The sequence below is a fragment of the Eleutherodactylus coqui genome, chromosome 13 (assembly GCF_035609145.1).
Source record: "Eleutherodactylus coqui strain aEleCoq1 chromosome 13, aEleCoq1.hap1, whole genome shotgun sequence".
Lineage (NCBI taxonomy): Eukaryota > Metazoa > Chordata > Amphibia > Anura > Eleutherodactylidae > Eleutherodactylus > Eleutherodactylus coqui.
Genome location: NC_089849.1, coordinates 57,992,936 through 58,020,402, shown reverse-complemented (window position 1 = coordinate 58,020,402; position 27,467 = coordinate 57,992,936). Strand labels below are relative to the sequence as shown.

Sequence of the window (27,467 nt, the reverse complement as noted above, 5' to 3'; positions counted from 1 at the left end):
GGAATACCGCAGCGGAGTCCATCACGGCCCCCCCCTCCCCCCCAAAGACCCCATACTCCCCTCTGGATCCGCTGTGCAGCTTCCGCATGACGCGCCAGCAGTGTCATATGAGGTGGCCGGCAGTGTCACATGACGCGGTGGGCGGTGCATGTATTCACGCTATACTTCCGCTGTGCTACAGCGTGACGGGCGGCTTCCATTGACTACAATGAAAGCTGTCCGCGCGTATTCCCGTGGCAAATAGGACATGCCACGGGTTATTGCGGAATTCCGCAGCGTGAACATTGAGCTATTAGTTTCAATAGAACCTAATAGCTGTGGTGAAAAGCTGCGGATTTCTGCCGCAGAAATCTGGTCGTGGGCATTAGCCCTAAGGGCTCCTGTCCACAGGCGAATTTTCATTGCGTTCCCGCAGCGATAATCCGGTCATGGGGAACGCAGTAAACACTCTCCATAGCCTTGCTATGAAGAGCACAGCCCCCCTGTCCACGAGTGATTCTCTGATCGCAGCATGCTGCGAATTGCCTCGATTCTCCGCCGTGAGCCTAACTGTCAGACAGGCTCACCGCGGAGATTTGTCAGCTGGCTCCTGCTCCCGGGCGGCGGCTACCGGGGTGGAGATCCACTGTGGGATTTTGTAACGCCCGTGGACAGGGGACCTTAAGGAGTCTGCATTTTTCAGATGCTTACTCTGAACACAGGCAAGTCATCTGCATTAGACCCATGTCATAGCAGAGTTGTTATATCAGTGCTGTTTTTTCTGATGAGGCTCTATACACATTCAAAAAACTTTGTTGCAAAAATTTCTCCGACTGACTGACTCATCTTAATTGGGTTTCTGTGCAGATTAAGGCCTTAGTCACACGGGCGTTTTTTCACGCGATTTGCGCATCGCATGACGGATGCGCATGCGCAAATCGCGTGACCGGCGCCGAAAAATCGGCCCAAAAATCGCCCGAAAATCTGCTCCTAGCCGCGTTTCATTAGAAACGGGCCGGAGCTGTCCAGCGCATTGCATTCAATGGAGCCGGCAATACAGCGGCTCCATTGAATGCAAGCGCTGCGGGCGAGTGTGGGATGAATTGTCGGGGAGGGGTTAAATATATAACCCCTTTCCTGCAATGCATCCTTAAATGTGAAAAAATAAAAAAAAAGGATGTACTCACCAGCTCCAGGCAGCTGGAGATCCCGGCGGCCGGCTTGCAGTGGGTGTGAAGGAGGTGTGACTCAGACTGGCCCCTGATTGGCTCAGCGCTGAGCCAATCAGAAGCAAGTCTCAGTCACACCCATTCATGAATTCATGAATGGGTGTGACTGAGATCAGTCTCTGATTGGCTCAGGCTGAGCCAATCAGGGGCCAGTCTGAGTCACACCTCCTTCACACCCACTGCAGGCCGGCCGCCGGGATCTCCAGCTGCCTGGAGCTGGTGAGTACATCCTTTTTTTTTATTTTTTCACATTTAAGGATGCATTGCAGGAAAGGGGTTATATATTTAACCCCTCCCCGACAATTCATCCCGCGCACGCCGGCAGCCCATTGCTTTCAATGGAGTCGGCTGTATTGCCGCTCCATTGAATTCAATGGGCAAACATCGTTCTTCTCTGCCACAGCTGTTACAGCTGTGGCAGAGAAGAATGATTTGTCTTCTGTATGTTCTCAATGGGGTCGGCGCTGCTGCCGCCGGCCCCATTGAGCGCATATAGAGAAGAGAACAGGAATCGCAGATCGCAGATAGGTGCGATCTGCGATTTCTGTTCTCTAATTTATCGGACGAGCGCATAAAAAGCGCTCATGTGTCCGATACCATTGCAAAGCAATGGTTTTAAAAAATCGCCGGACGCATGCGCATGCGCAAATCGCGGCAATAAACGCCCGTGTGACTAAGCCCTCAGTGGCAACTTCAAGATATGTATAATTGAAAAGGTCTTCGGATCTATGAGCGGTAGTAGACTACAGAAGAAAATTACTAGACAGAAACTTCTACAGGATTTTTCTTTTTGGAAATCGCCACCAAATGGTTAAATCCGCAGCAAGAGCTTATTTACTATGTGTCATTTTCAAACTTTGTGTTGTCTTTTATGGTTTTTAAATGTATTATGTGTTAATTAAAGGGAACCCGTCACCTACCTAGCAACAGAAACTAACTTGTGGTGCTATTAGGCGAGGTGACAGCGAGTCAGGTGCTGTATTTCTCATACTTTCCCACTTCTTGGTTTCTGCTGATGACGTCTGTGTGCCGCCCGAGAATCTGACTATTTTCATTGTCCCATATGTCCTCTTTCCTATACAAGTCTATGGGTAACCATGTACACGAGACTACACAAAAATGAAATCCAAAAAACAATGGCAGAAATTTTTTTTTCTCTAATTCCCCCCCTCCGAAAAAAAAATGAATAAGAGCGCCATTCACAGTAACTTTACTCCGGGAGTGAAGCAATCCCAGCAGTGACAAGTAGAGGGAGACACAGCAGTCCCATTTCTGAAATTGGCGGGGGTCTCAGCAGTGAGATCCCACTGATCAGCAAGTTATCCCCTATCCTGTATTAGTAATCAGTGGGAATTCCAGAGGGTTCATTTAATTTCCTGTATGCTCAGTTCTGGGCTGCGGCTGCCTCTCATGTCTCTGCACTGGCAGCAGCTGCCTGTCTTGGAGTGAGTAATAAGCTCATGACAAGTTGTTCCCTCATTAAGAATCAACGCCATGAGAGCCCTGATTTTTATTTACTTATGTGTATACTGTGTATTATGCCCTGTGCACAAAACAAATAGTATTAGGCATGGACCCTGCCGACAGGTGCCCTCTAGGGTGAAATACCTACAGTGGATATAAAAAATCTACACCCCCTGTTAAAATGGCATGTTAAAAAATCCAACAAAGGGTGACTACCCATTAGCGTTTTTTTCCGCTGCAAATTCGCTGCGTTTTTTTTCCAATTGTCAATGGGACTTTCTAATGTTAAAAACGCAATGCACCAAAAACGCAAGTTGCGTTGCGTTGTGTTGCGTCGCGTTGTGTTCCGGGAAATTTGCTCCGCCCCATCCCACCTCTCCCCATTGAAAATAGTGCAGGGGGGTGGAGAGGAGGCAGAGAAGGGGGCGGGATCTCAGAGCACTGCTCCCGGCTCTTTCAGCCTCCTCCCCTTGCAGAGAGAGACACCGTATATCGGCCGGCGTGAATACCTGGCGATATATGGTCGTCTGAATGCGCCCAAAGATGAATCATTTCAGATTTATTTCCACCTTCACTGTGCCCCGTTATCTGTACAATTTCATTGAAAAACAAACTGAAATCTTTTAGGGTTTAAAAAAATACCAAAACAAAACTAAAATAATGTGATTACGTAAGTGTACGCACTCTCTTACATGTAGGGATGCGGTTGTGTTCAGCATTAGCCAATCACGTTTCAACTCCTGATAAATAGTAGTCAGCACTCCGCCACCGTTATTCACAGGGATTCTGATTTCCCCATATAAAGTTCAGCTCTTCTAGGAGGATTTTCCTCACATTTTCCTACGCCTTGTGCACATGGGCGAAAATTCTGCGTCGGGATTTCCCGCAGAATTTCCGCCCGTGCCCGCTGCCATAGGATTACTTTAGATAATGCAATCCTATGCAGATAGCCGCGATTTGAGCGCGTGAAAACTCACACGGTAAAACAATTCACGGCATGTCCTATTTCTGTGCGAGCCTCACAGAGGCCCGCACAAAAATCATCACGGCTGACGCGCCGGCTCCGCTCTGCGCATGTGCCGACTGGGCGGCAGTTGGCACATAGCAGAGCGAAGAAGACGCTGGGAGGAGGTGAGGTGAGCCATGGTGGTTACTGCAGGGGCACGGCTCGTGTCCCGCTGGGAGGATTCTCCAGATCCGACCCGGCCGTCTGCAGGAGGCTATAGTTGCATTTTTCACCAAAAGCCGTAAATAGCTTACAGCATATCAAAGGGATCTGATTGTTGAAAGGTATCAGGAGAAGGGGACCAAAACATTTCCCAGGTATTATGTATACCATGGAACGCAGTGAAGACGGTGATCAAGAAGTAGATTCAATTTGGCACAATAGTGACATTACCAAAAACTGGACGTCCCTCAAAAATTTATGAAAAGACCAGAAGAAAATTGGTCCAGGAGGCCGCCAAGAGGCCTACAGCAATATTAAAGGAGCTGCAGAAATTACTTGCAAGTACTGCTTGTGTAGTGCAGGTGAAAACCATCTCCCATATTCTTCATATGTCAGGGCTGTGTCGTAGGGGGGCAAGACGGAAGCCTTTTCTAACAAATAAAACATCCAAGGCCGGCTATATTTTTCCAAAATCAAGTCTGCAAAACCTATGTGGGAGAACGTGTTATGTCTGATGAGACCAAGGTTGGACTTTTTGGCATTAATTCCAAAAAGTATGATAGGCACAAAGCCAACACTGCGCACCACCAAAACAACCCCATACCCGCAGTAAAACATGGTGGGGGCAGTGTTATCCTTTGGGGCTGTTCTGTTGCTGCTGGAACTGAAGCTTTAGTCAAGATGGAGGGACTTATGAACCGTTTCAAATATCAGTCCATTTTGTCACAAAACTTTCAGGCCTCTGCCAAAAGGATGAAGATGAAGAGGAATTTCACCGCCCAGCATGACAACAACACAAAGCATACCTCCAAATCAGAAGAGAATGGCTTCACCACAAGAAGATGAAAGTTTTGGAATCGCCCAGCCAGAGCCCAGACCTGAATCTCATTGAAAATTCATGGTTTGACCTGAAAAGTGCGCTTCACACGAAATGCCCTCGCAATCCGACAGATTTGGAGTGCTCTTGCAAGGAAGATGGACAAGTCAAAATCTGTCATGCTGATAGACACTGACCCCAAAAAACTGAATACTGTCATAAAGTCAAAGGGTGCATCAACAAAGTTAAAGGGGTTGTCCCGCGAAAGCAAGTGGGGGTATACACTTCTGTATGGCCATATTAATGCACTTTGTAATGTACATCGAGCATTAAATATGAGCCATACAGAAGTTATTCACTTACCTGTTCCGTTGCTAGCGTCCTCGTCTCCATGGTGCCGTCTAATCTTCAGCGTCTAATCGCCCGATTAGACGCGCTTGCGCTGTCCGGTCTTCTCCCTTCTGAATGGGGCCCCTCGTGCCGGAGAGCGGCTCCTCGTAGCTCCGCCCCGTCACGTGTGCCGATTCCAGCCAATCAGGAGGCTGGAATCGGCAATGGACCGCACAGAAGACCTGCGGTCCACCGAGGGTGAAGATCCCGGCGGCCATCTTCACAAGGTAAGTAAGAAGTCACCGGAGCGCGGGGATTCGGGTAAGTACTACCCGTTTTGTTTTTTTTATCCCTGCATCGGGTTTGTCTCGCGCCGAACGGGGGGGCTATTGAAAAAAAAAAAAAAACGTTTCGGCGCGGGACAACCCCTTTAAGTTTTCCAGTATGCATATTTAGGCAACCACATCATTTGTTCCACCCTAAAGAAATGTCAGTTTGCTTCTCAATAGAACCGTACAGATAATGAATCACATTGAAGGTGGAAATAAGTCTGAAATGATTAATCTTTTTTTAATATGACAAAATAATAGCATTTTAACAGGATTGGGTAGAGTTTTTCTAGCCACTGTATATACAGAGTAGAGATTTAGGAAAAAAATGTCATTTGTTTTCCATTATTCATACTTGGGTAAAATATTGAAGTGGCTATAATAAAATATTATGCACATTGTAACTAATTTATGCCAGTATGGCAGTGTAGCTGATGCTGACCGCGTGACAGTGACTACAAATGTTCAGGTTTATCTTGGAAAATACACTCATTGACAAAATTAATAATTAGAGATGAGCGAACACCAAAATGTTCGGGTGTTCGTTATTCGGAACGAACTTCCCGCGATGCTCGAGGGTTCGTTTCGAACAACGAACCCCATTGAAGTCAATGGGCGACCAGAGCATTTTTGTATTTCGCCGATGCTCGCTAAGGTTTTCATGTGTGAAAATCTGGGCAATTCAAGAAAGTGATGGGAATGACACAGTGACGGATAGGGCAGGCGAGGGGCTACATGGTGGGCTGCATCTCAAGTTCACAGGTCCCACTATTAAGCCACAATAGCGGCAAGAGTGCCCCCCCCCCCCACTGTCAGCATAAAGATCGTCCTCCTCTGGCACAGCTGTAACAGCTGTAGCAGAGAAGAACGATGTTTGCCCATTGAATTCAATGGAGCGGCAATACAGCATGTTCCACTGAATGCAATGGGCTGCCGGCGATCGCAGGATGAATGGTCGGAAAGGGGTTAAATATATAACCCCTTTCCTGCAATTCATCCAGAAATGTGTTACACTAAAAATATATACCGGCGTATAAGGCGACGGGGCGTATAAGACGACGCCCCAACTGTCACCTTATACGCCGGTAATACAGTGGAGCAAAGAATAAAAAGCATTACTTACGTTTTTAGATGATCTGCGGCGCTCCTGCAGGCTGTCACTCCCTCCTAATCCACGGCAGAGTATTGCTTTCTCCACGAAAGACTTTAAATCCCTGCCTCCAGAAAGACACGTGCCTTCAGCCAATCACAGCCAATGACAATGATGTCATTGAATGGCTGTGATTGGCTGTGTTTCTGGAGGCGGGGATTTCAAGCCTGCAGGAGCGCCGCAGATCATCTAAAAACGTAAGTAATGATTTTTATTCTTTGCTCCACTGTATTACCGGCGTATAAGGTGACAGTTGGGGGGTCGTCTTATACGCCCCGTCGCCTTATACGCCGGTATATATTTTTAGTGTAACACATTTCTGGATGAATTGCAGGAAAGGGGTTATATATTTAACCCCTTTCCGACCATTCATCCTGCGATCGCCGGCAGCCCATTGCATTCAGTGGAACATGCTGTATTGCCGCTCCATTGAATTCAATGGGCAAACATCGTTCTTCTCTGCTACAGCTGTTACAGCTGTGCCAGAGAAGAAGGATTTGTCTTCTATATGTTCTCAATGGGGTCAGCGCTGCTGCCGCTGGCCCCATTGAGCGCATATAGAATGCATCCATAGCGAACCGCGGGAGGGGCAGACTTTCATATCAGGCGGACACCTTATCTCCCCAGCCACTCACAGCAGGGGGGTGGTATAGGGCTTAAACGTTGCAGGGGGAAGTTGTAATGCCTTCCCTGTCTTTATATTGGCCAAAAAAAAGTGCTAACGTCTCAGGGAAGGAAGTGAAAGTAACCCGGACACCGCATGGTGTTCGTTACGGATAACGAACATACCGAACACCCTAATATTCGCACGAATATCAAGCTCGGAAGAACACGTTCGCTCATCTCTATTGATAATGCATCAAGAGGCTCCAGTACCCAGTTGGGCTGCCTCTAGCCTGGATGTATGATGAGGTACGGTCGAGCATGGAGGCATACAGGATGTTGGTGTGTTAATGGTAGGAAAAGTAATGGACGCCTTGATACTAAATTTGCTTAAGGTAATGACCTGGAAATGGTCAGGGCGGGGACAGAGTTTTGTAATGATGTGCCTGGATGGTGGACAATGAAACTGTTGGATCTGTTCGTGCTTGTCCAATCCTCTCTACTGGTGGTCTATCTGGGTTGTCTGGAGCCAGTTGATCGTATGGGTGCCCCCATGTAACTACTACTCCCAACACCTCCTAACAGTCTGGTCAGAACGGCCTAGATGGCGGGCTATTCGTCGAAACGACCAATGATGTGTCCCCTCTCAAAGTCTGTTAAATGGTCAAAATGTATTTATGTGTGTCATAGAGCCATGTCTGGTGGTCAATGATCTCTCAATAAGAAGTGCTCTACACAAAAGAAGCCCCTCTGAGTCCTTTTATAGGGCATTCTTATGGCCTCTGGTGACAAGACCCAGTGTCTAATCAGACCACAACTGGAATCCTCTACATATCAGCTTGAGATGTAACTGCTAGCTGACTTTTGCAGCAGTCTGACATTTATGTCTGGGTGCATTATGTTTTTTTGGCAATGACTGTAGCTAGTCATGCAATGTGCAGGGAAAACGTACAGGACAATGAATGGCCGTCCTTTAATCTAAAGACTACATAAAGGCCACGAAAATGGGAGCTGCTCTCACTAAGCACTTCAGTTCATAGAGAGGGGTTCCAATATAGGGGGACCTACATGGCATTTTGGGCACACGTTTCACCAACATCACAATTCATTCAGTTTTGACATTAACACCTTATACATCCATTATTTGATTTATGAGAAAGGTGAAACTGCAGTAAGGGCTCTTTCACACGGGCGTATTGTGCACGTAAAAATGCATGCATCATAAGCTACGGATTTATGCCTGTATGAAAGAGTCCTAACTAGAAATGAGCGAGCGTACTCATTAAGGCAAACTACTCAAGCGAGTAGAGCCTTATTCGAGTACCTGGCCGCTCGCCTCTAAAGATTCGGCTGCCGGCGCGGGTGAGAGGTGAGTTGCGGCGGTGACCAGGGGGGAGCGGGGGCGAGAGAGGGAGAGAGAGATCTCTCCTCCGTTCCTCCCCGCTCTCCCCCGCCGCTCCCCGCCCCCCGCCGGCACCTGAATCTTTAGAGACGAGCAGGCAGGTACTCGGCTAAGGCACTACTCGCTCGAGTAATGTGCCTAAGCGAGTATGCTCGCTCATCTCTAGTCTTAACCAACATTTTGGCAAATTAATTAGCTCTCAATATCGTGAAAATAAAACCATCAGAGCAGCATAAAAACTGACCATTGTGTAACTTCACCTTAAAGTAGAACTGTGCGGTGACACTATGTTTCCACAGCAGCAGGAAGTCTTTCTAAAGATAGTCCACTTCTAAATAAGCTACTTCACATGTATCTTCACTGTGAATTTATTCGTTAATTATAGCCTGTAGTATAATTGGGGTGTCTGATATCAGAGTGAAGCTGCATGAGGTGTTTCACATTATTCTGAATGGCTAGAATTGGCTCTGCAGCGCGGACCGCTCCTGGATAGAGCCAGGCATTGTTCACAGCATGGTTTGTCTTTCGTAGACTATTAGCCCATATACAGTATATTAAGGAATTGCTGTTTATATATACAGTATCCCTAATTCATAAGTGCAGGTTCATCAGAGGCAATATTTCATTTCCTGAAGCTTTGTGTCTGCTGCTCCTATACAAGAGGCCTAAATACAAGGCCACTATTTGTTACTAAGGCTTATTCACATGAGTGTCGGAAGTTCTATTAGAACACGGTAATACTGCAGATTTTCAGCATAGGAAAATTCTGTGGCTAAATCTGCAGCATTGAAAAACAGAGAAAATCAACATCATCTGTGCGAATTTCCGCCTTCTGCTACTCTCACCTCGCAGCCCTCACCCGGCAACTGCTACTGATTATTTTCTGTTGCCATCTTCTGATAGCCATAACTTTATTTTTCTGTCGACATAGTTGTGTGAGGGCTCGTTTTTTGCAGGACGTCCTGTAGATTCTATTCTTTTTCCTTTTTCTAGTAAATGCGACTTTTTGATCACTTTTAAGGCTGCCTGTCCACGGGCGTATTTTCATTGCATTCTCCGTGGCGATAATCCGGCCGCGGGGAGCACGGCGTAGCCCCCCTGTCCACGAGCGCAGAATCCTAGCATGCTGTGAATTGCCATGATTCTCCTTGGTCAGTGGTCAGATAAGCTGACAGCAGAGATCTGTCCGCCAGCTCCTGCTCCCGGGCAGTGTCTCCCGCGGCGGATTTCCGCTGCAGGATACCGCAATGCCGGTGAACAGGCAGCCTAATAAAAAAAACTTCTTGGGGACCGTGTGACCAAGAAATTCTTGGAATTGTGTTTTTTTTTTCTGACAGCATTCACCACCCAAAATAAATAATGCATTACTTTGATAGATTGGACTTTTACAGACGCAGCAATATCAAATACGCTTAGGGCTTTTTTTTATTAGAAATATGAAAAAAGTGTTAATTTTTTTTACTTTTAATACATTTTATTTTTTTCTAATAATTAATAAATCTTTTTTTTTTTACTTATTTTTACATTTCTTTTAGTCTCCATAGGGGACTTGATCTTGCAATCATTTGATCTCTCATACAGTATAACGTACTACCATAGTATTGCATTATACCATGTTATGACAGACAATCTATTAAGCCACACCACAGGCATAGCCTGATCAGCCATGGCAGCCCTGGGGGCATTCAGAATGCCCTAGGATGTCATGGCAACAGACCAACACTTCACAATCTCATCATGGGTGGGCCGTTCGGGACCCCGGAATATCATTAGGGGCATTTAAAGGTTAATACCCGCAATCCCAAAGAGGATCCCACTTTATACAAACTCCCATGATGTAACTGTACATCCTGTGAGGTTAGGGGTTAAAAACTGAAGCTAAGCCTCAGATTTCTGTTGCAGCTATAAACATGTATACCCGCGGATCTACATTCAATTTCCAACACAGACCCACATCAAGAGTTGATATGTCACTTTTTTTTCTGCACATTGTAGGTCTACCCCATATAGACTATGATGTGGCTTGACTGCAAAATTCTGCCCCAGATTCTGCCATTGGAGGCAGAATCTGCATAAAGAAATCCAACGTGGATTTCGTCATGTGAACATACCCTCACGGCAGACCTTCTGCTGTCTTGTTACTACATGGCAATCATTCATGTGAATGACTGTCCTGTACTGCAATAATACAATTCATTTCCAGCAGCCACTGCAGGTGAAATTTCACGCTGGCCTTGATTTCCCCTGGCAAAATTGGCTGTTTGCCGGAGGTGATGAGAGCGGGTCTCAAGGAGATCAGTTAATTACGCTGACCCCCTGCATTCTCAAGAGTTGGGCATCTTGATACAACCCCTTTAAAAGGGCAGAATAGTATGATTGTGCCTCATCAGAGAGTTGATATATGCAACGACCCTTCATTTGGAGAACTCAATGCCACCATATATTACATAATCACTGGATTCAATAGATGTCAAGTAGAAAACAAATGCTCCCCTGCTGGCAGCCGGACCCCAGGCTATCCGCTCGCCTTTGAAAAACCTCATTCATGGTTGAGCTAAAAAATGCATAATTGCTATTCTTGTAACTGAGGCATAAAACATAGGCAATAGAAGCGGAACAAGTGTTTCTGATCAAAGCCTAACTTCTAGATTGTTGTTACCCCGACACTCAGGGGGTTCATTTAAACAAAACTAATGCAGACAAAAATCAGGTCACTTCTTTCATGTCTTAGTGAAAATGAGTGTTGTACGATTCTGCACATTTAATGTCAATCAGTTGGGTTTGCTGCCCCATGGGATCCAATGCCAGCATTGTTTTTCCCTACATGATCTATGCATGAATGTCGCTTAATATACAGTCTGATGAAATGGAAGAGATCAGGAAAATGATCACATCAGGGGTTAACCTGCCTCCAGTGCCTGAATGACCTTTAAAATACCTTGTATGTCATCTATACTTGATACATATACTCTACATGTATGCAGAACATATCCTCTTCTAGAGCCCACTGCAGGGTGTGAATTTTCCCAGGTCCCAAGGCACCAAAATGTGAAAGTTCTGAACAATTACTGTTGTGCCCACTGGGAGATTGGAAGCAGAACAGTGTATCTTGGGGGATGGGCACACGAAGCAAACTGGGTAAATATCAGAGTTGATGCAATTAAAGACATCCTTTTGGGAGTCCCAATCCAATAACTGGCCCGCTCTGGATTCCTGTGTGTGAGTCACTGCAGTCACCACACAGAATTCATATTAACCTATCCATTGCTGACGGTAGGCAGCATCTCTAGACATTTCTCAGTGTGTTCACCTTTAAAGAGGACATATTACATTGTAATTTGGGATTAGAAATACTAATTTTCAGGATAATAAAGTGACCATAATTTTTCGGAAGTCTCAAAATTTAAAAAGTTGCATCCTCACTGATTCCTTCACTATTTTTATTTTTGTCTCAGTCCCACCTAGTTCACCTACAATGGCTCTTATTAAGGTGCCTTAACATGGGATGACTGGCAGGCACATTGTCATAGCTCACCGCCCGCTTTGGATCGGAACCGGGGTGATGTGACTGCATCAGACTCAGTCCATGTGATGCTGGCGCATGTTAAGTGTCATTCTGGCGTTGGACGCTGACTTGAGCTCTTCTCTGCTGATGTGTGGATGGATTGGTTGGCTTGGGGGCGTGTGTCCCAGCTGGCCAATCAACACTTGTCTGTACACATCTATTGTGGCTCCTCCTCACAGAGGAAGATGGTTATACTTCTTGTTTTAAGGCATTTCTGGTCAAGTCAGTGGCTCCTGTCGTGTTCCACTGTCTGATAATACTATTTGATGTTAAAGATATCTGGGTTGTTTAGCAACTATCTCCTGACTAATTGCTATTTCTGCATTTTATCTGGTTCATACGTGTTTGTTTAACATCTATACCGTACATATTATTTATTGTAGCAAACACTATCCTTGTTTTCCAGCTAGGGAGAGTCAGGGTCGCCCCAAGTTCCTTAACAAGGGATCACTCTCATCAGGGTGAGGGCTCCATTTTTAGGTAGGGTCTCGTTACATTAGTAGGCTAGGGTCAGTTTTCCAATTCCTCCACTTTTGGTTTCATTGTAAATCTTTTGTGTTCTCCGTGATATATGAGTGTATGTTCATCCATTTAGGACAACAATTTACTGTACGTCCGATCCAGATGGGTTGTTTTTTGTCCAGCTCAGACATAACACGCATTAGTGACCAACAATCGTCCCAAGACTTATGGTTTCTAAGCTTTTACACAAGAGCAAGTGATTCAGTGAATGGAGGATGAGCGCGCTGGAGAGCTCTTCTGCCCGCCCACTTCCATTCACTGTGAACAGGCAGTTGATCAAGGATGAAGGACTGCCTGTATACACTGAGAAAGCCTTCGCCCACTAGTCCCTTTGTTTCAGTGAGCTGAAATAAAGCAACTAGTGACTATTGAGCAATTTCTCACCCAGTACCCTGCCATGTCTTATGTTTATACAGCATCATTATCATTCAAAATCAGTTGTTTAAACAATTTTTCAGTCGATAGTTGCCCTATGTAAAACCACCCTTGTTTTTTTAGCCTGAAACTAGTCAGTTGTCAAGTGGGTGTTCTCCATCACCCAATGTCAATGGCTGATTGTACATTATATGGTATATCAAATAGTGCAATCGAAAAATAAAACTCATCCAGCAAAAAATCAAGTCCTCAGAGAGCTACCGGTACATCGATGGATAAATAAGAGTTATGGTTTTTTGAAAGTGGAGTAAAAAACGAAAATGGAAAAAAAAGAGATACATATAATTAAGAGGTTAAAGGCAGAATCGGTGTGGAAAAATCCAATGTAGTTTCTGCCACGTGAACATACATTGATGGTGAAGTTTCCCGTTGAATTTAATGGATTTCGTATTAAATCCACAGACGGCTTTCTGCTGTGTGAGCATACTCTGAGAGTGGCTCTCCGTTCAGAGACACAGAGGAGGTCTCAAGCGGTATACCCCACTCCATGATGTTCGTATGCCCTAACAGGCCTCAATTCAAGTTGAGATAGGGGCAGAGAGGAACATGACTGCTGACGAGCTTCTTTCTCCAAACCTACAGCCTACTTGTTTTTCACTTGTGGCACAATGTAATGTGAATCATTTTGTAGGAGTCAGGTGTGCACATGTTGGGTTGGCCAGAGCTTGATCGATTTTTGTCTATTGATTTAGCTCAGGAAATCAAATGTTAAACAGAGCTCAGCAAAGCAGCTTAATCTTTTTATTGTGTTCATATTTATATTAATCTGCCATAATTTTATCTTTTAGGCGCTGGATAATGACCGGACAGTTCTCCACAAGATGAAGAAAGCTGCCAAAGCAAAGAACAGTGCAGGCGAAGGTGAGCTTGAAGTACTACTGTGAGGTGTACTTGATGTGCCTCAGATTGACTGTTTCTTACTGTATGTACTAGGTCTTATTATTATTGTAGTATACTATATGTACTAGGTCTTGTATTATTGTATATACACATAAAAAAGAAACATAACCTTTATATTACAATACAATAAGAAGAAAACGTCAAGAATCGTGGACAGTTATACCATGTAGACATTGAACTTGGGTTTCTCAACTATGAAATTGACATTAAGTCATTTCATAAGAAAAAATATCATCCCTGATGGCCTAAAAATTCAATATATGACCCATTTATGCCTGTTTATATGAAAATATAATGTCCATCAGTGTTTCCTTCCGTTTTTCCCAAGTTTCAGATTTCCCATCAATAACAACACACATGAATTGTGTCTTCAAACCTTGACCTGCATGATCAGTTGCTCTTGATAATGTTCCCAAGTAGAGGTGACTTTACAATAGTCCAGATATAGCTAGTCCTTCGTGTATTCATGTATGAAGATAAGCATTGCTGGCTAGTGATTTGGGTTCTTTAATTGGTTCATATAATCTGCTATGTACAGAAGAAAATGTAGCATCTACACTGAGTGTCCACGTTATTAGAGACACTTGTGCTTTCACGAATGGCGCTGGGTCTTAGACCCGTGACCCCGGAGTGCAGCATTAAGACAAGTGAGCAAGTTTTGTATGGATCAGTTTCAGTATGAATCCACATTAGAATGGGGAAATCTGAATGACTTCAAGCAAGGCCTGGTCATCGGTGCTAGACTAGCCTGGGTCAGTATTCCATACACTGCCAACCTTGTGGGGTTTTCTCAGCAACAGTGTTGAGACTATACTGAGAAGTGTGTGATCAAGGAAAAACTTTCCGCGAAAGGGGATCAAGTAGATGTAACAAACTGGTCAATGAAAGGGGTCAGAGGAGGACATCAAGAATCATTTGAGGACAGGCAGTGCATAGTCAAGCAAAATGAAGCTGAATAAAATACTGGTGCTCCAAGTAACATGTATGAATGCACAACTCATCAAACCTTAGCATGGATGGGCTATAACTGCAGATGACCAGTTTGAGTGCCATTGCTGTCTTAGAGAAACAGAAAGACGAGACTTCACGGAGGAGAAGAGTGCAAAAATTGGATCACTGAGCAGTAGAGAAATATCTATTGGTCAGATGAATCCAGATTGCTGTTGCAGCATGCTGATGGGTGGGTCATAATTTGGCACAAGCAGCATGAATTGATGAACCCCTCATGTCTGCTCTTTGCAGGATGTCAGTACCTCCACTTAATTTATGGCAACTACCACAAATTATCCTATCTGATTGGACCAATATTCCTGCAGAACGATTTCAACATCTAGTGGAATTGTATGCTTCTGAAGGCCAAAGGAAATCTAACATGCTCCTAGATGAGTCTCTAATAAAGTGACCGTTCAATACATGCAACAGAAATAGCAATTTTTCGTTACCTTCCAGTTCTATATGACATTGATCATGGACTGAGCTTTATGTCTTTGCTATTCTCACAAGCACAACAGTGCTTTGTTGTGGAGGAATACAATATCCTGTCTCTTTTCATTCATTGGCAGGTGGTGGAAGAAATATGTTATTCTTGATGTCCTTTCAAATCTTGTCAAACAGCATTTACACTCTGGAGCTTCCAGTTGTACCCTGCTGAGCTGTTATGCTGTGCCCATCTTTTTTCACTGTTAGTGGTGCCTGCATGGGCCCAGGGAGAGCTAGATGATCGGATGGCACTCGCCAAGATATAAATTATAATGTACAGTATGCCCAGCAGTGCAGTGTGCTGGAGAGGAGGCTTTTTTTGGTTTTTAGGTCATTCGAGAGCCAGGAGCTTGTTGTCTTCAGTGACTGTGCAGACATTGGTACTGTCAGTATAATTATTAGATACATGTCAGTCAGTGAAGACTTTCTCTTGTAAATACGAACAGACTTGTAAAGGACTCTTCAACCTCAGAGTTTCTGTTGCAACTGCTTTACTGCCGGATGCTGATGAGTTGCTTTAAAAAATCTTAATTAGACCTGAAAATGTGATATATAGCACAGAACTCAAGGGGGTTATCTTCCCTTTGTGCCCTCTATTGCCTTCTGAAGAACAGCTGAGAGGGCATGGTTGCGTGGTCTCTTTTTGCAGACAGAGCAGTGGGTAAAAACTCTTCCCCCCCCCAAATGAATTGTTTCACAAAGCTATCTCTGCTGCCCATGGGTCCCTGGGCAGCAGAATCACAGTGGGCCCCTTAGTAATTTATAGGTCCTTGTTGTGCCCTCTTAGCAATTTATAGGCCCCACTGTGTCCCTTTAGTAATTTATAGGCCCCATTGTGTCCCCTTAGTAATTTCTATTTATAATCTGTTGCAGATTTTCTTTAATAGATATTTAGGAAAACTTTCATTTAAACTTTTGGAAATATTTTATAAATATGTATTCTATTAATCTAAGCCCCTATTTATCAAAAACTATTACCAAACCATACAATTTTAATACAGTTAGTTTATCACTTAAAAACATGAGTCGAATTTGGGAGTCTAGGAAAATTGAGGAGTCAGAAGTTTGTATAGAGGCTTTATATTCGGCCCAGATCACTGTAAAGACTTCACCCAGCCCCCTTTAAGCACCAAAACAGAGATAATACCCCTTTTGAGCCCTCACATAGTAATAATGCCCACTGTTGTGTCCCTTACAAACTAGTGCCCCCTTAATAATATTGCCCCTGAGTACTCTTAATAGTGCCCCTTAATAGAAATGGTGCCCCCTAGTGCTCCCTTAATAGTAACTGTGATCCTGAATTGTAGTAGTGCCGCCTTAACACAATGGTGCTTTCAAATAGTAATGGTGCCACTAAGTACCCCTTAGTAGTAACAGTGCACCTGAATAGTAATAGTTCCCCTAGCCCCCTTAATAGTGATAGGGGCACTATTACTATTTTTGCGGGTTCTAAGCAACCCCTTAGTAGTAGTAGTGCCCCTGAATAGTAATAGTGCTCCTGGATAGTAATAGTGCCAAGTGCCCTCTTAATAGTAATAGTGTCCTCAAAATAGTAATAGTGCTCCAAATTCCCCCTTAAGATTAATAGTGCTTCTAAGTGTCTCCTTAGATGTAAAAGTGTCACTTAATGGTAATTATGTCCCCGTAGTAGAACTAGTGCCAAGTACCCCCATAATAGCAATAGTGCCCTCTTAATGGTAATTATGCCCCCTTTGTGGTAATGGTGCTCTCCAACAGTGCCCTTTTATCAGAAATTTTGTCCAATGAACCCCCTTTGTAGTACCCTTATCCCCTCACTAATAATTGTGCCTCTTTACATTAGTAGGAACTAAATAAATAAAAATATACTTACCTATCCAGGCAGGCACCAGATCCTCTTTCAGCCCAGCAGAGGTGGTGCAATGGAGTGATGTCATCATGCAGCTTGCATTGGGGTGTTAAAGGTCCTGACCAGCGATTGCAGTCATTTTGCACTTGTATGTTGTAGGGCCGTCCGATGTCATGACTTGCCCTGTGACCTCTCTCCCCGGTCACAGCACAAGTCAGCATGCCGCTCAGTGGAAAGTGGCTGCAGCGGAAGCCAGGGCATTGGGTGGCCCCAAAGATCTGCTGGGAGCCCAGTCTGGGGGCATCTGTCTCCATGCCCCCCGGCCCAACCCGCCGCTATTTGTACATGATGACATAACACTTATGCAATGTTATGTAACACAATCATGACTTCCACTTCGTTACATGACTTAATCATGGATGGGATGTTACTGCAGATAGCAATGATTATCCACCTTAGTCATGTCACACCATCACTTTCTAGGGTGGGTAAATCCCCCTAAGGATATGTTAACACAGGGCAGATATGTGGAGCATTTTTCTCAGCAGATTTGCTTTTGGACAATACGCAGTGTATTACAGTAGTTGCAAAGTGAATGGGATTTACAGAAATCTGATCCACGCAATGCCTAAAAAAGAGTAAATTAACTTGTGGTGTGGCAGAATGTTATTTTATGCTGCAAACTGGTTGAAGATTCGTTGTGGATTTTCCCTGCTGAGTTTAATTGCGATGTCAAAATCCGCAACAAGATCTTGCAGATTTTATTACGGGTTACCTGCAGATCTGCAGCAAATATTGGAGATAGGGACATTAATCAATTAAAAAACAAACTGTGAAATAATAATAAAAAAACACTATTTACTAATCTTCTCCCCGTTCCCCTGCTGAGTGTTGCCTAATCCCCCGCTGGTCTCTGCATCCTGGTGTCCTGTGATAATGTATCATGCAGACACATGACTACTGTAGTTAATCACAGACTGCAGAAGTTACATGGGTTGTGACTGTATCGCTAGAGGTCAGGGGACCAGCAAGAGAGTAGGCAGGACTCCATCGAGGACAGAGGAGCAGGTGAGTGTTACATCCGTACATCCTATGTGGCATACATGGGCGTAAATATTATGTCATAACGTGACAGATATACACACATTATACTAATGAGTATAACATAAAACATAAAAAACAAAACCACATAGTCAAGAAAAAAAGGAAAACTGTCGCTAATCTCTAATGGATGTAGTCCAAGAATAAGTTGTAGAAGCTTGAGAAAGGCCCACATAGGGCTGAAACGTTGCATTTTATGATTGAGATCTAAATAAAGGAAGCACCCTCTGGTGCTATACAACTTTTAAAGAATTCCTGGTGTGCTGCTTCTACAACTTATTCTTGGACTACATTCATTAGGATCCAAGGAGTCACGGATCCATTGAGGCGTGCACCCTCACAGGCCCTCCCTGTATTTGACAAGTGTTGGGAGTGAGTATTACTGTGCTGCTGGTTTTCTTTCTCTCTTGGTTGTGCTAATCTCTAATGGAACAGAGCTTGGTCAATAAGCAGAGTGATCACCCTGATGAGGGCGGCCCTATGTCAGGAATCCCTATTGATCCTGACTTTCACTAATAGGTAAGAGGGAATGTGGCAAAGGTTAGATGGAAAATAAATTAAAAAACACAATTGCAAAGGGAAAAATATAACCAGACCCCAGACAAAGTAATCACCAGACAGACGTATCTTGATAAATACACATAGGTCAGAATTAGGAACCGCTCACTGGACAAGAAACCACTTCTGTCAGAATGTCTTCAGACATGAATCAGCCAAGTATAAGACAGGAGTTTCAAAGGAGAGCTGAGACAGAAAGTCAGACCAGACCAAATGAAGCTAGAGTGTAACTGGTGCCTTCTAAGAGGAGGGATAGAATAAATATAAACAGACGAATGGCAATTGGCTGGCTGAGCAGTCCCACCTGCCAGCCTAACCATCTGCCCATAAGGCCTTTTTCACATGGGCGACACGATATCGCCATGAGAAAATTGCAGCGATATCGCATCAGTTGTGCGATATTGTTGTGTTTTCTCATGGCGATACTGTGATTTTGCGGCGCTACAAAGTCGCAAGTGATGCTACAAAGTTGCACGACTTTATAGCACCACCTGTGAGGATTTGGGGGGGGGGCTTAAAATATAAGCCCTACCCCAAAAATAAGCCCAAGCTGTAGTAAAAATAAACGAGAAAAAATTATACATCACCTAAAAAGCGCTGTCAGCTCCAGCGTGGGTCTCCTCTGCAGCTCCGGGACTTGTCTTCAGTCTTCTGCCAGCCCTTCCTGGATTGGAGGATCAAAATCCCTGCCTCCAGGAAGGGCTGGCTGTGATTAGTTCACAAACACCGTGGCTCAACCAATCAGAGCCGGTGCTTGATGAACCAGTCACAGCCATTGAATGCAATATGCAATATTGATATATTTACGATATAGCAATTGCGATATATGTACTTCTCATGTGAACATACTCTTAACCCTTTCCAATCCAGTGTCTGACGTCTGAAGACATTATGATTTAAGGCTGTACAGCTCCGATGTTGGAAGACGTATGTCAAGGTTCTCTTACTGTGTATTGCCAGCCTCTGTGCCGTCGGAGCCTATCCAATGTGTCACCTCATGCAGTACTGGCTTTAGCCAGCAGATAGTGCCGTTGTATAACACCAGAAAAAGAGTAAGGCCCCTAGGAAAACCAGGATACAAATTGGATTGGAAAAGGTTAAATCATCACTCTAAAATGAACAATACTTAATTGACTCAGCACTGCTTAGAGCTCATATGACTTGCTGATTTACCATAAGGCAGCTGCTAGTTACTAGTCTACCTCACATTGTGGTATACACAGGATAGAAACCTGAGCCTTCTATGTGAAATATACTGTAGAAGATGACAGACAACTTGCACTTAGATGTATTCATTATGAAATGGGATACGTGATGAAAGAGTCTTAAGAGATTTATAAATGCCTTTGCAAGATGTGAATATTTTCTACATTTTTGACAAGTTTTGTTGATGTACGGGATGGTCCTCTGAGGTTTGTGGGTTTGAAGAACTCTGTAAACACAATCCGTAATATGAGATCAGTACATGAGGAGGTTCCTGTGGGATTTGGGATGTCATATATATAGTTGAACAACGCCCTTTAAGACACTTCAAACTGAGATTTAACATTCACATAATGGTTTACCCATTACTGAAACTAAAGGAAATGATGAATGGGAAGATCCTAGGTAGATCAAACACTGGATAAGGCATCAAGTGCACGGACAATTGTTTTCGCTAGCCACAAAAAAAAAAAAATCTGGAATCAATGGAAAAAAGGTAGTGGTTGTTCCTTCTCTACTGTGGCTCAGTGGTTAGCACTAGAGATGAGCGAGTATACTCGCTAAAGGCAATTGCTCGAGCAAGCATTGCCCTTAGCGAGTACCTGCCTGCTCGAGACGAAAGGTTCGGGTGCCAGCGCGGAGGAGCGGTGACTAGCGGCAGTCAGCAGGAGGGAGCGGGGGGGAGAGAGGGAGAGAGAGATCTTCCCTCCGTTCCGCCCTGCTCCCCCCCGTAGCTCCCTGCCCGCCGCCGGCACCCGAACCTTTTGCCTCCAGCGGGCAGGTACTCGCTAAGGGCAATGCTCGCTCGAGCAATTGCCTTTAGTGAGTATACTCGCTCATCTCTAGTTAGCACTGTTGCCTTGTAATGCTGGGGTCCTAGGTTCAAATCTGACAACATTTGCATGGAGTTTGTATGTTTTTCCCTGTGTTTCATAATGATCACCTTTCTTTAACTCCATGCAGATGTTGTTCAGATTTGAACATGAGTCCCAAGTACTACAAGGCTACACTGCTAACCACTCAGCCACCATGCTGCTTCTTGTTCCTCCTCCTTCTCCTTCTCCTCATCCTCAATAAATATATGCACTATGAGTATTTAAATAAAGGGGATTATTATGAAAAAGCCCCCATAAACACAGGCCATTATAATGTTGAGTGTATTCTGCTTCCAGTGCTGATCAACTACCGCATTTCCCCAAAAATAAGCCCTACTCTGCTTTTTCAGAGAAACTTGAAATATAAAGCCAACCCTCAAAAATAAGCCCCAGCTGTATAACATAAAAGGAATACACTACCTAGCAGGCTTGGTCCATGTCCCTCCCACTGTGCTCCAGAGCTCTGGCAGGCTTCTTGCGGTCCTCGGCCACACACAGAAGATCGCTTTCAGGATTCATAAATCCCGCCTCCAGAAAGCGATGACACTGATTGGTTCTCAAGCGATGCTCAGCCAATCAATGCAGCGCTCGATGAACCAATGCAATGGCTGTGATTGGTACATCCAGCAGTGCATTGATTGGCTGAGCAGCACTCAAGAACCAATCATAGCCATCACGTTGCAGAGGAGGGATTTATGAATAGGCCAATCAATGCCATAGCTCAGCGGAGAGCAGTGAGAGGGATGTGGACTGAGCTGGCTTGGTAAGTATAATAGGACATCCCTGAAAATAAGACCTAATGCCTCTTTGGGGGCAAAAATTAATATACGACAGGGTCTTATTTTTGGGGAAACACAGTATTGATAATCTATCCTGAGGACAGGTCATTAATAATAAAAGTCTGGATAGCCTTCTTAAATATGAGGCCTTATTTATATGGTTTTATTCTGGATCCGTATCACACAGAACTCTATTACAACACCCTTTGTTTGTGATGGATCCATAATGTACTTACATGTGCCTCTGATATTACAGGGAGGAACAGAGGATCTGCATGAAACCCTTTAGCGAAAATATTGATGGCATGTAGCACTGCAGACAGTATTACAGGGGGCTTCTACCCTATAAGCGTTCCTTCTAAGGGACCTCACCTAGGGACCATATGGCGTACATGGACTGCCTGTAGGTCTACACTATGGGCTTTAGATACTCCTTCTGCACAAACTCTAAGTCATTTAAATTTTAGTCATGTCTTAGTTATATATATTTCAATCAAGGCTGGGAGACAAACAAAATGGTATCCATTACAGGTTTGCAGTGGCTGACACTCAGCTTTTTAGATACCTGAAGGTCAAGTCTCCATCCTCATATTACTGCCTATTGCGGCATGTTGAAAAAAGGTACTGCCTGTCACATTGACGGCACAATCCAGTCCCAGATTTGGCTTGAAGTATCTTAACAGAAGACAACAGCGGAATAGATTTGCTAATTCTGATTGAGTCAAACTTTTCAAACTCTTGACTTCATGAGCCGATAATCTATTATATGTAAAAGTTTCAATGGACTGCAGAAATTGTCAGCTCCCTCATCCTTGCTATTCCACCCCACCGAGTGCAGAGAGCCGTTACTGATGGGCACAGAAGAGAGTGGAGGATTTCCAACAGCTCAGACAGCAAAGCGTTTTATTTCAGCATTTCTGTAAGAACATGCATAGGATAAAACCCAGCATAGATATTTAAACATCTAAGCTGGCTTTCTGTCCATGTTCTCCCCTAAATGCTGAACTACAGAAGTCTTTCATGTTGTCCGGGTAGCGGGAAGCCTTCATTTTCTTACATGTAAAAGTTTATTTGCATAAAAAATGTAATTAAAATATATGTTTAAAAATAGACAGTGCAAACTAAGACCAGGCATCAACAATGCACCACATTTGTCATAGTGGCTCGTGCAGGATGATAAATTTAGTGCATCTTTAGAGAGTTTGTCTAACTTCACACCACCTGTTGGTTGACTTTTTAGTACATATTGCGCAGTGCATCAGGTGGGACGTGAATGGTGAGAGTAGGAGTTAGCTAAACTGATGTCACAGCGGCTATCACCGGTGCTTCCCAAATAGCAGCGTCTGCAGTGGAATAAATGGCTAATGATGACTTATGATGGTAGATAGTCGTGACGCCAGTGCTATACAGCACAATATTGAAGGAATCAGACAGAAACTGAGAGTGATAGTGAGGTAACCAAGATGTAAAGACTTTACTAATTTTCACCCAATTGAATATTTAAATGTTTCTCCTTTTTACAAGATGCAGCATAAAGGTTTTCTTTATAGTCATACAGGGGTAACATAGATTGCTTAAACAATTGCAGTATGGTAGACAGGATTACTTGGGGATATATGGCTGTGGGGTAGGCAGGATGACTTGGGGATATATGGCTGTGGGGTAGGCAGGATGACTTGGGGATATATGGCTGTGGGGTAGGCAGGATGACTTGGGGATATATGGCTGTGGGGTAGGCCGCATGACTTGGGGATATATGGCTGGGGGGTGACAGATTTTATTAAGAGGAGGTTTTCTGCGGCAGTATTGACTATGGCGTTAGCTTCTGTAGTAACACTTCTGCCAGAACTAGACACTTGATACTGCACTGACTGACTCCCCCCAGGTGACTATACTAGGCCCCGGCGCTGTACCTCTCGGTTATAGGCTCACTTTGAACTCAGGCTGGAAGAAGGACTCCTACACTTCTTTCCTCACTGCTGCCCACCCACTCTGTGATCTCTCTACCGTTCACTCTTCTCTCAGTCTCTCCATTCTCAGTCTTCTTCTCATCGCCGCTCTCACTAAGGCCGCCTTACACAAACAGATTTGCATTGCGGAATCCGTAGCGGGCGTCTGCCCCACGGATACCCAGCAAATACCGTTCGTAACATTCTATGGAACAGTGCTTCTTCCTGCACATGAGTGGAAATCAATTGCCATTTCCACTCATGGAGGAAAAATCACAGCATGTTCTGTTTTAGTGCGGATTCTGCATGGACGGCTTCCATTAAAGTCAAAGGAAACAATGCAGCATGTGGCCCTTACACAATTGGCATTGCGGATAGGTTGCGGGTTCTCGCATTATCGCCTAGCAATGGCGCGGGAAAAATAAACATTTGAAAAAAAATCTGTAATGTACATGCCCAACGGCTCACCATCCGGACCATGCACAGTACAGATAATGAAGAAAGAAGACAGGTACACAGGGTCGCCAGTCGGGGTCAGAGCCAGATTCTGCTGTGGGCTCCCACATGCGGAATCCGGCTCTGTTGTGTTCAGGCGGCATAACTCCTGATGCGCTTCTACTTTCTGTCCACTAACTGCGCACTTCCTGACTTCCCATGCGGGACTTTCCCTTTCTTCTCTCTCTCCTCCAATCCTGGGCTCCTTCTCACTGTCAATCCACTGTCTCACAGCCAGTCCGTGAGTCCTTCTCATCAGGCAGACTGGCCAATGAGCGTTACAACTGCCAGCAGCCAAGGTTAAAAAGGCTGGTTGCCAGGCAGATTATACCCAACCCGCTACTGGGCAGATTATACCCAACCCGTTAGTGGGCAGATTAATCTACAGTTAACAAGTTCAAGCCATGGGTAAATGTTTGCACTACCTTAATTTAGACATAGCCCTGTGTAGAACCCTTGTGGGTCACTACAGTTGGAGCATTTAAACCATGACTTTTTCAGTTAAGTCATGCCACGTTTTGGCTAAGCCACACCTCTATACGCAGCAATGCACGGTGGATTTTCTGTAATGTGTATATTTTCCTCAAAAAAACGTTTTAAAAGTTAAAGAGCTTCTGTCGTCATATTTTTTGATCTTAAGCCACCACCATAGCTGTTTTGGGCGCATGTAACACAGTCTGGACTTAAGTATGTAAAAACCATTAGGATGTGCTTCAATGCAAAAACGTACTTTTATTCCGTATTAATGCACATTCTACTGGATTTTACACAAATATGTCCAGCATGTGTTAAATGCGACCCAAACTGCTATGGTGGCAGATGACAGAATCCCTTTAATGCAATGTTATGCATTAGAAATGTGACGGATTTTGGCATGCTTTATGATAAGAGCTAGGTGCAAACACATTAGTACATCTGACTCGATGCCATTGTGTGCAGGTTTGGAGGAGGGGGAGAGGCGTTAATAAGCAGTGCATTATGCTATGTATTTGCCTCTATGACATCTATTCATCATGATCGAACTGCTGTTCTCATCCTCCTGGATTATACATTGTACCTTTTATGTTTCCATCGTTAGCTGAATGGTAAACCCTCTCTTCTTCTTCTAATCTCCATGCATAGAATACAAAGCAATCTATTCCATATGTGCATTCAATAAACCTCTATATCATATGTCACCAATCCAACTGCGTTCGCCATTTTTCCCAGTAAAGGTTATTCTCTCGCAATACACAACATATCATGAACACCCTTTTTGTTTGCTTTCTGATATATTTCAGTAGCAATGCCACAAAAAAAGTAACATCTGTCACTGGGGCTGCAAAACAGATGCCAGATCATTATGTTTCATACTCTCATGAGTGCGTGCCATCTGTATCCCTTTATTAACTTACTTATTGGCATCCCCAGCTTGTAATGGTGCTAATCTGTTTTCAGCACCTTGGACAGTACATACAGCATGCATGGCACGTTTTCAGCACTGCTTATACTTGCATTAGGGATGTTGCTGCAGTCAGCTGCATTGCTTTTACAAAGTTCTATTAAGAAAAATGGGTTTAATGCCTAAACTGAATAGACTGCTGTAATATTCTGTAGAAAGCGGGACTGCTGAGCTCACGTTGGAGCATTGCCTGTTCTTAAATCTAAATGTTAATGTATACAAAGTCTAAACCCTAAAAACGTTTACTTCTGCAGGATAACTGTTACGTCCAAGCTGGATGTAATTTTGTGTCCGTAAATAAAAATGGGGAATAAGGGAACTGACCATAAGCTACTAAACCCTAACTAAAAAGGGGAGTGCCTGCCCTGATGAGGGTAACCCCACATTGAGAACCTGGGGTGACCCTGGCTCTCTCTAGATGGCAACATGTGGCAGCAGTTAGATGTTATGCAAGTATCCAGGAGATATCCTATAACAACACCCCAGATAAAATATATCACCAGGCAGATTTATCTAAACTGAAACACTGGACTGGACTGTGATCCTCCAACTGAACCAGATACAGCTTCAGATTGAGAGTATAACCAGTATCCTCTGTGAGGAGGAGCCTGAATAAATGTATACAAACTAATACTGACTGACACACTTTCCAGCCAACCAATCTATTCACACACCAGCAGAAAAGCATCCGCATTAGCATCCAGTGCTGAAATGACAATGAGCATGCTCCAGTGTGATGATCTCATTGGCTGGGACAGCAAGCCATGACAATGACGTTAAAGAGGTTGTCTTGAGTTAGAAGACATGGCTGCTTTCCTCCAAAAACAGTGCCACTGTTAGAATTTGGCTTGCCACCAGGGGTGCGGGCCCGGGCTGGCGTATCTGCCCGGGGTTCCCCGACTCTGGTGGTTGGTTGCGGCGGGCGGTGGTGCGCCCGACATCGTGTGCAGGCACGCTCGTGCACTGGTCGGCCGCACGGCACTCTGGTCAGTGAGCGATGCCAGGGGGAAGGCGGTTTTATGATTCCCCTTGGTCATGTGACTTCATATAAACCTGGTCGGCCAGTCTCTCATTGTCAGTGTTTGGTTTTGATCCATTCTGCTGACACCCGCTATCTCTGACTTTGACTTCCAGTGTTTGACTACTGCTTTCCTCTGACTTTGCCTCTGATTATCCTTCGGTACTGCGCACGTGCTTTCTGGTTCTGACCCTGCCTGGTTTTGTTACCTTCAGGTTCCCACCTGTCTGTCTCCCAGTTCCTCCTTCCTAGGATCCCTGACACTAGTGCAGTGTAGGGACCATCGCCCAGTTGTCATCCTGGGACTTAGCCCAGGGGGGTAAGTAGGTAGGGACACGGGAGATAGTTGGCGTAGGAAGTCCCTGTCCATCTGTCCTGGCCAGCCCTAACAGCCACCCTTGTCCATAGAGCTGTATGAGGTATTGCAGCTCCGCTTTATTGAAGTCAATCGGAACTGAGCTGCAGTACCAAACACAACCCACGGACAAGGGTGGCACTGTGTTTGGAAGAAAGCAGCCTTGTTTTTCTAACTCTGGACAGCCCCTGTATAGTGTGGACTCAAGATATTTGTGTTAGTCTTCACATTCCAGAAATACTCATGTTAATTGGCTTTCTATGAAAATGGCCAAGTATGTGTGTGACATAGAGAAACTCGGGTGCACTTTTTGGACTGCACTGTGGAATATTTGGCTGATATATAAATAGGGAATAATAATGATATGCAACTAGGGCAACTGCATAACTCAAATGTAAGGTGGGATTTGCTGCACTGGTATCTCAGCCGGGTATCTATTGTATCTTTTTGCTATAAGAGTGCTGTCATTCACATCATTGTTTCTTTTACCAGA

At 44.4% G+C, this 27,467-nt stretch overlaps 1 protein-coding gene across 1 annotated transcript in view; it reads left to right on the top strand.

The window, feature by feature from the left end:
* The window catches only part of LOC136587526 (arf-GAP with SH3 domain, ANK repeat and PH domain-containing protein 1-like), a 193,270-nt gene that overhangs the window by 63,649 nt on the left and 102,154 nt on the right, over positions 1 to 27,467 (top strand). Inside the window, exon 2 of the mRNA XM_066586153.1 lies at positions 13,782 to 13,854. Coding sequence (XP_066442250.1) covers positions 13,782 to 13,854 — 73 coding nt within the window. The remainder of the gene's footprint in view (positions 1 to 13,781; positions 13,855 to 27,467) is intronic.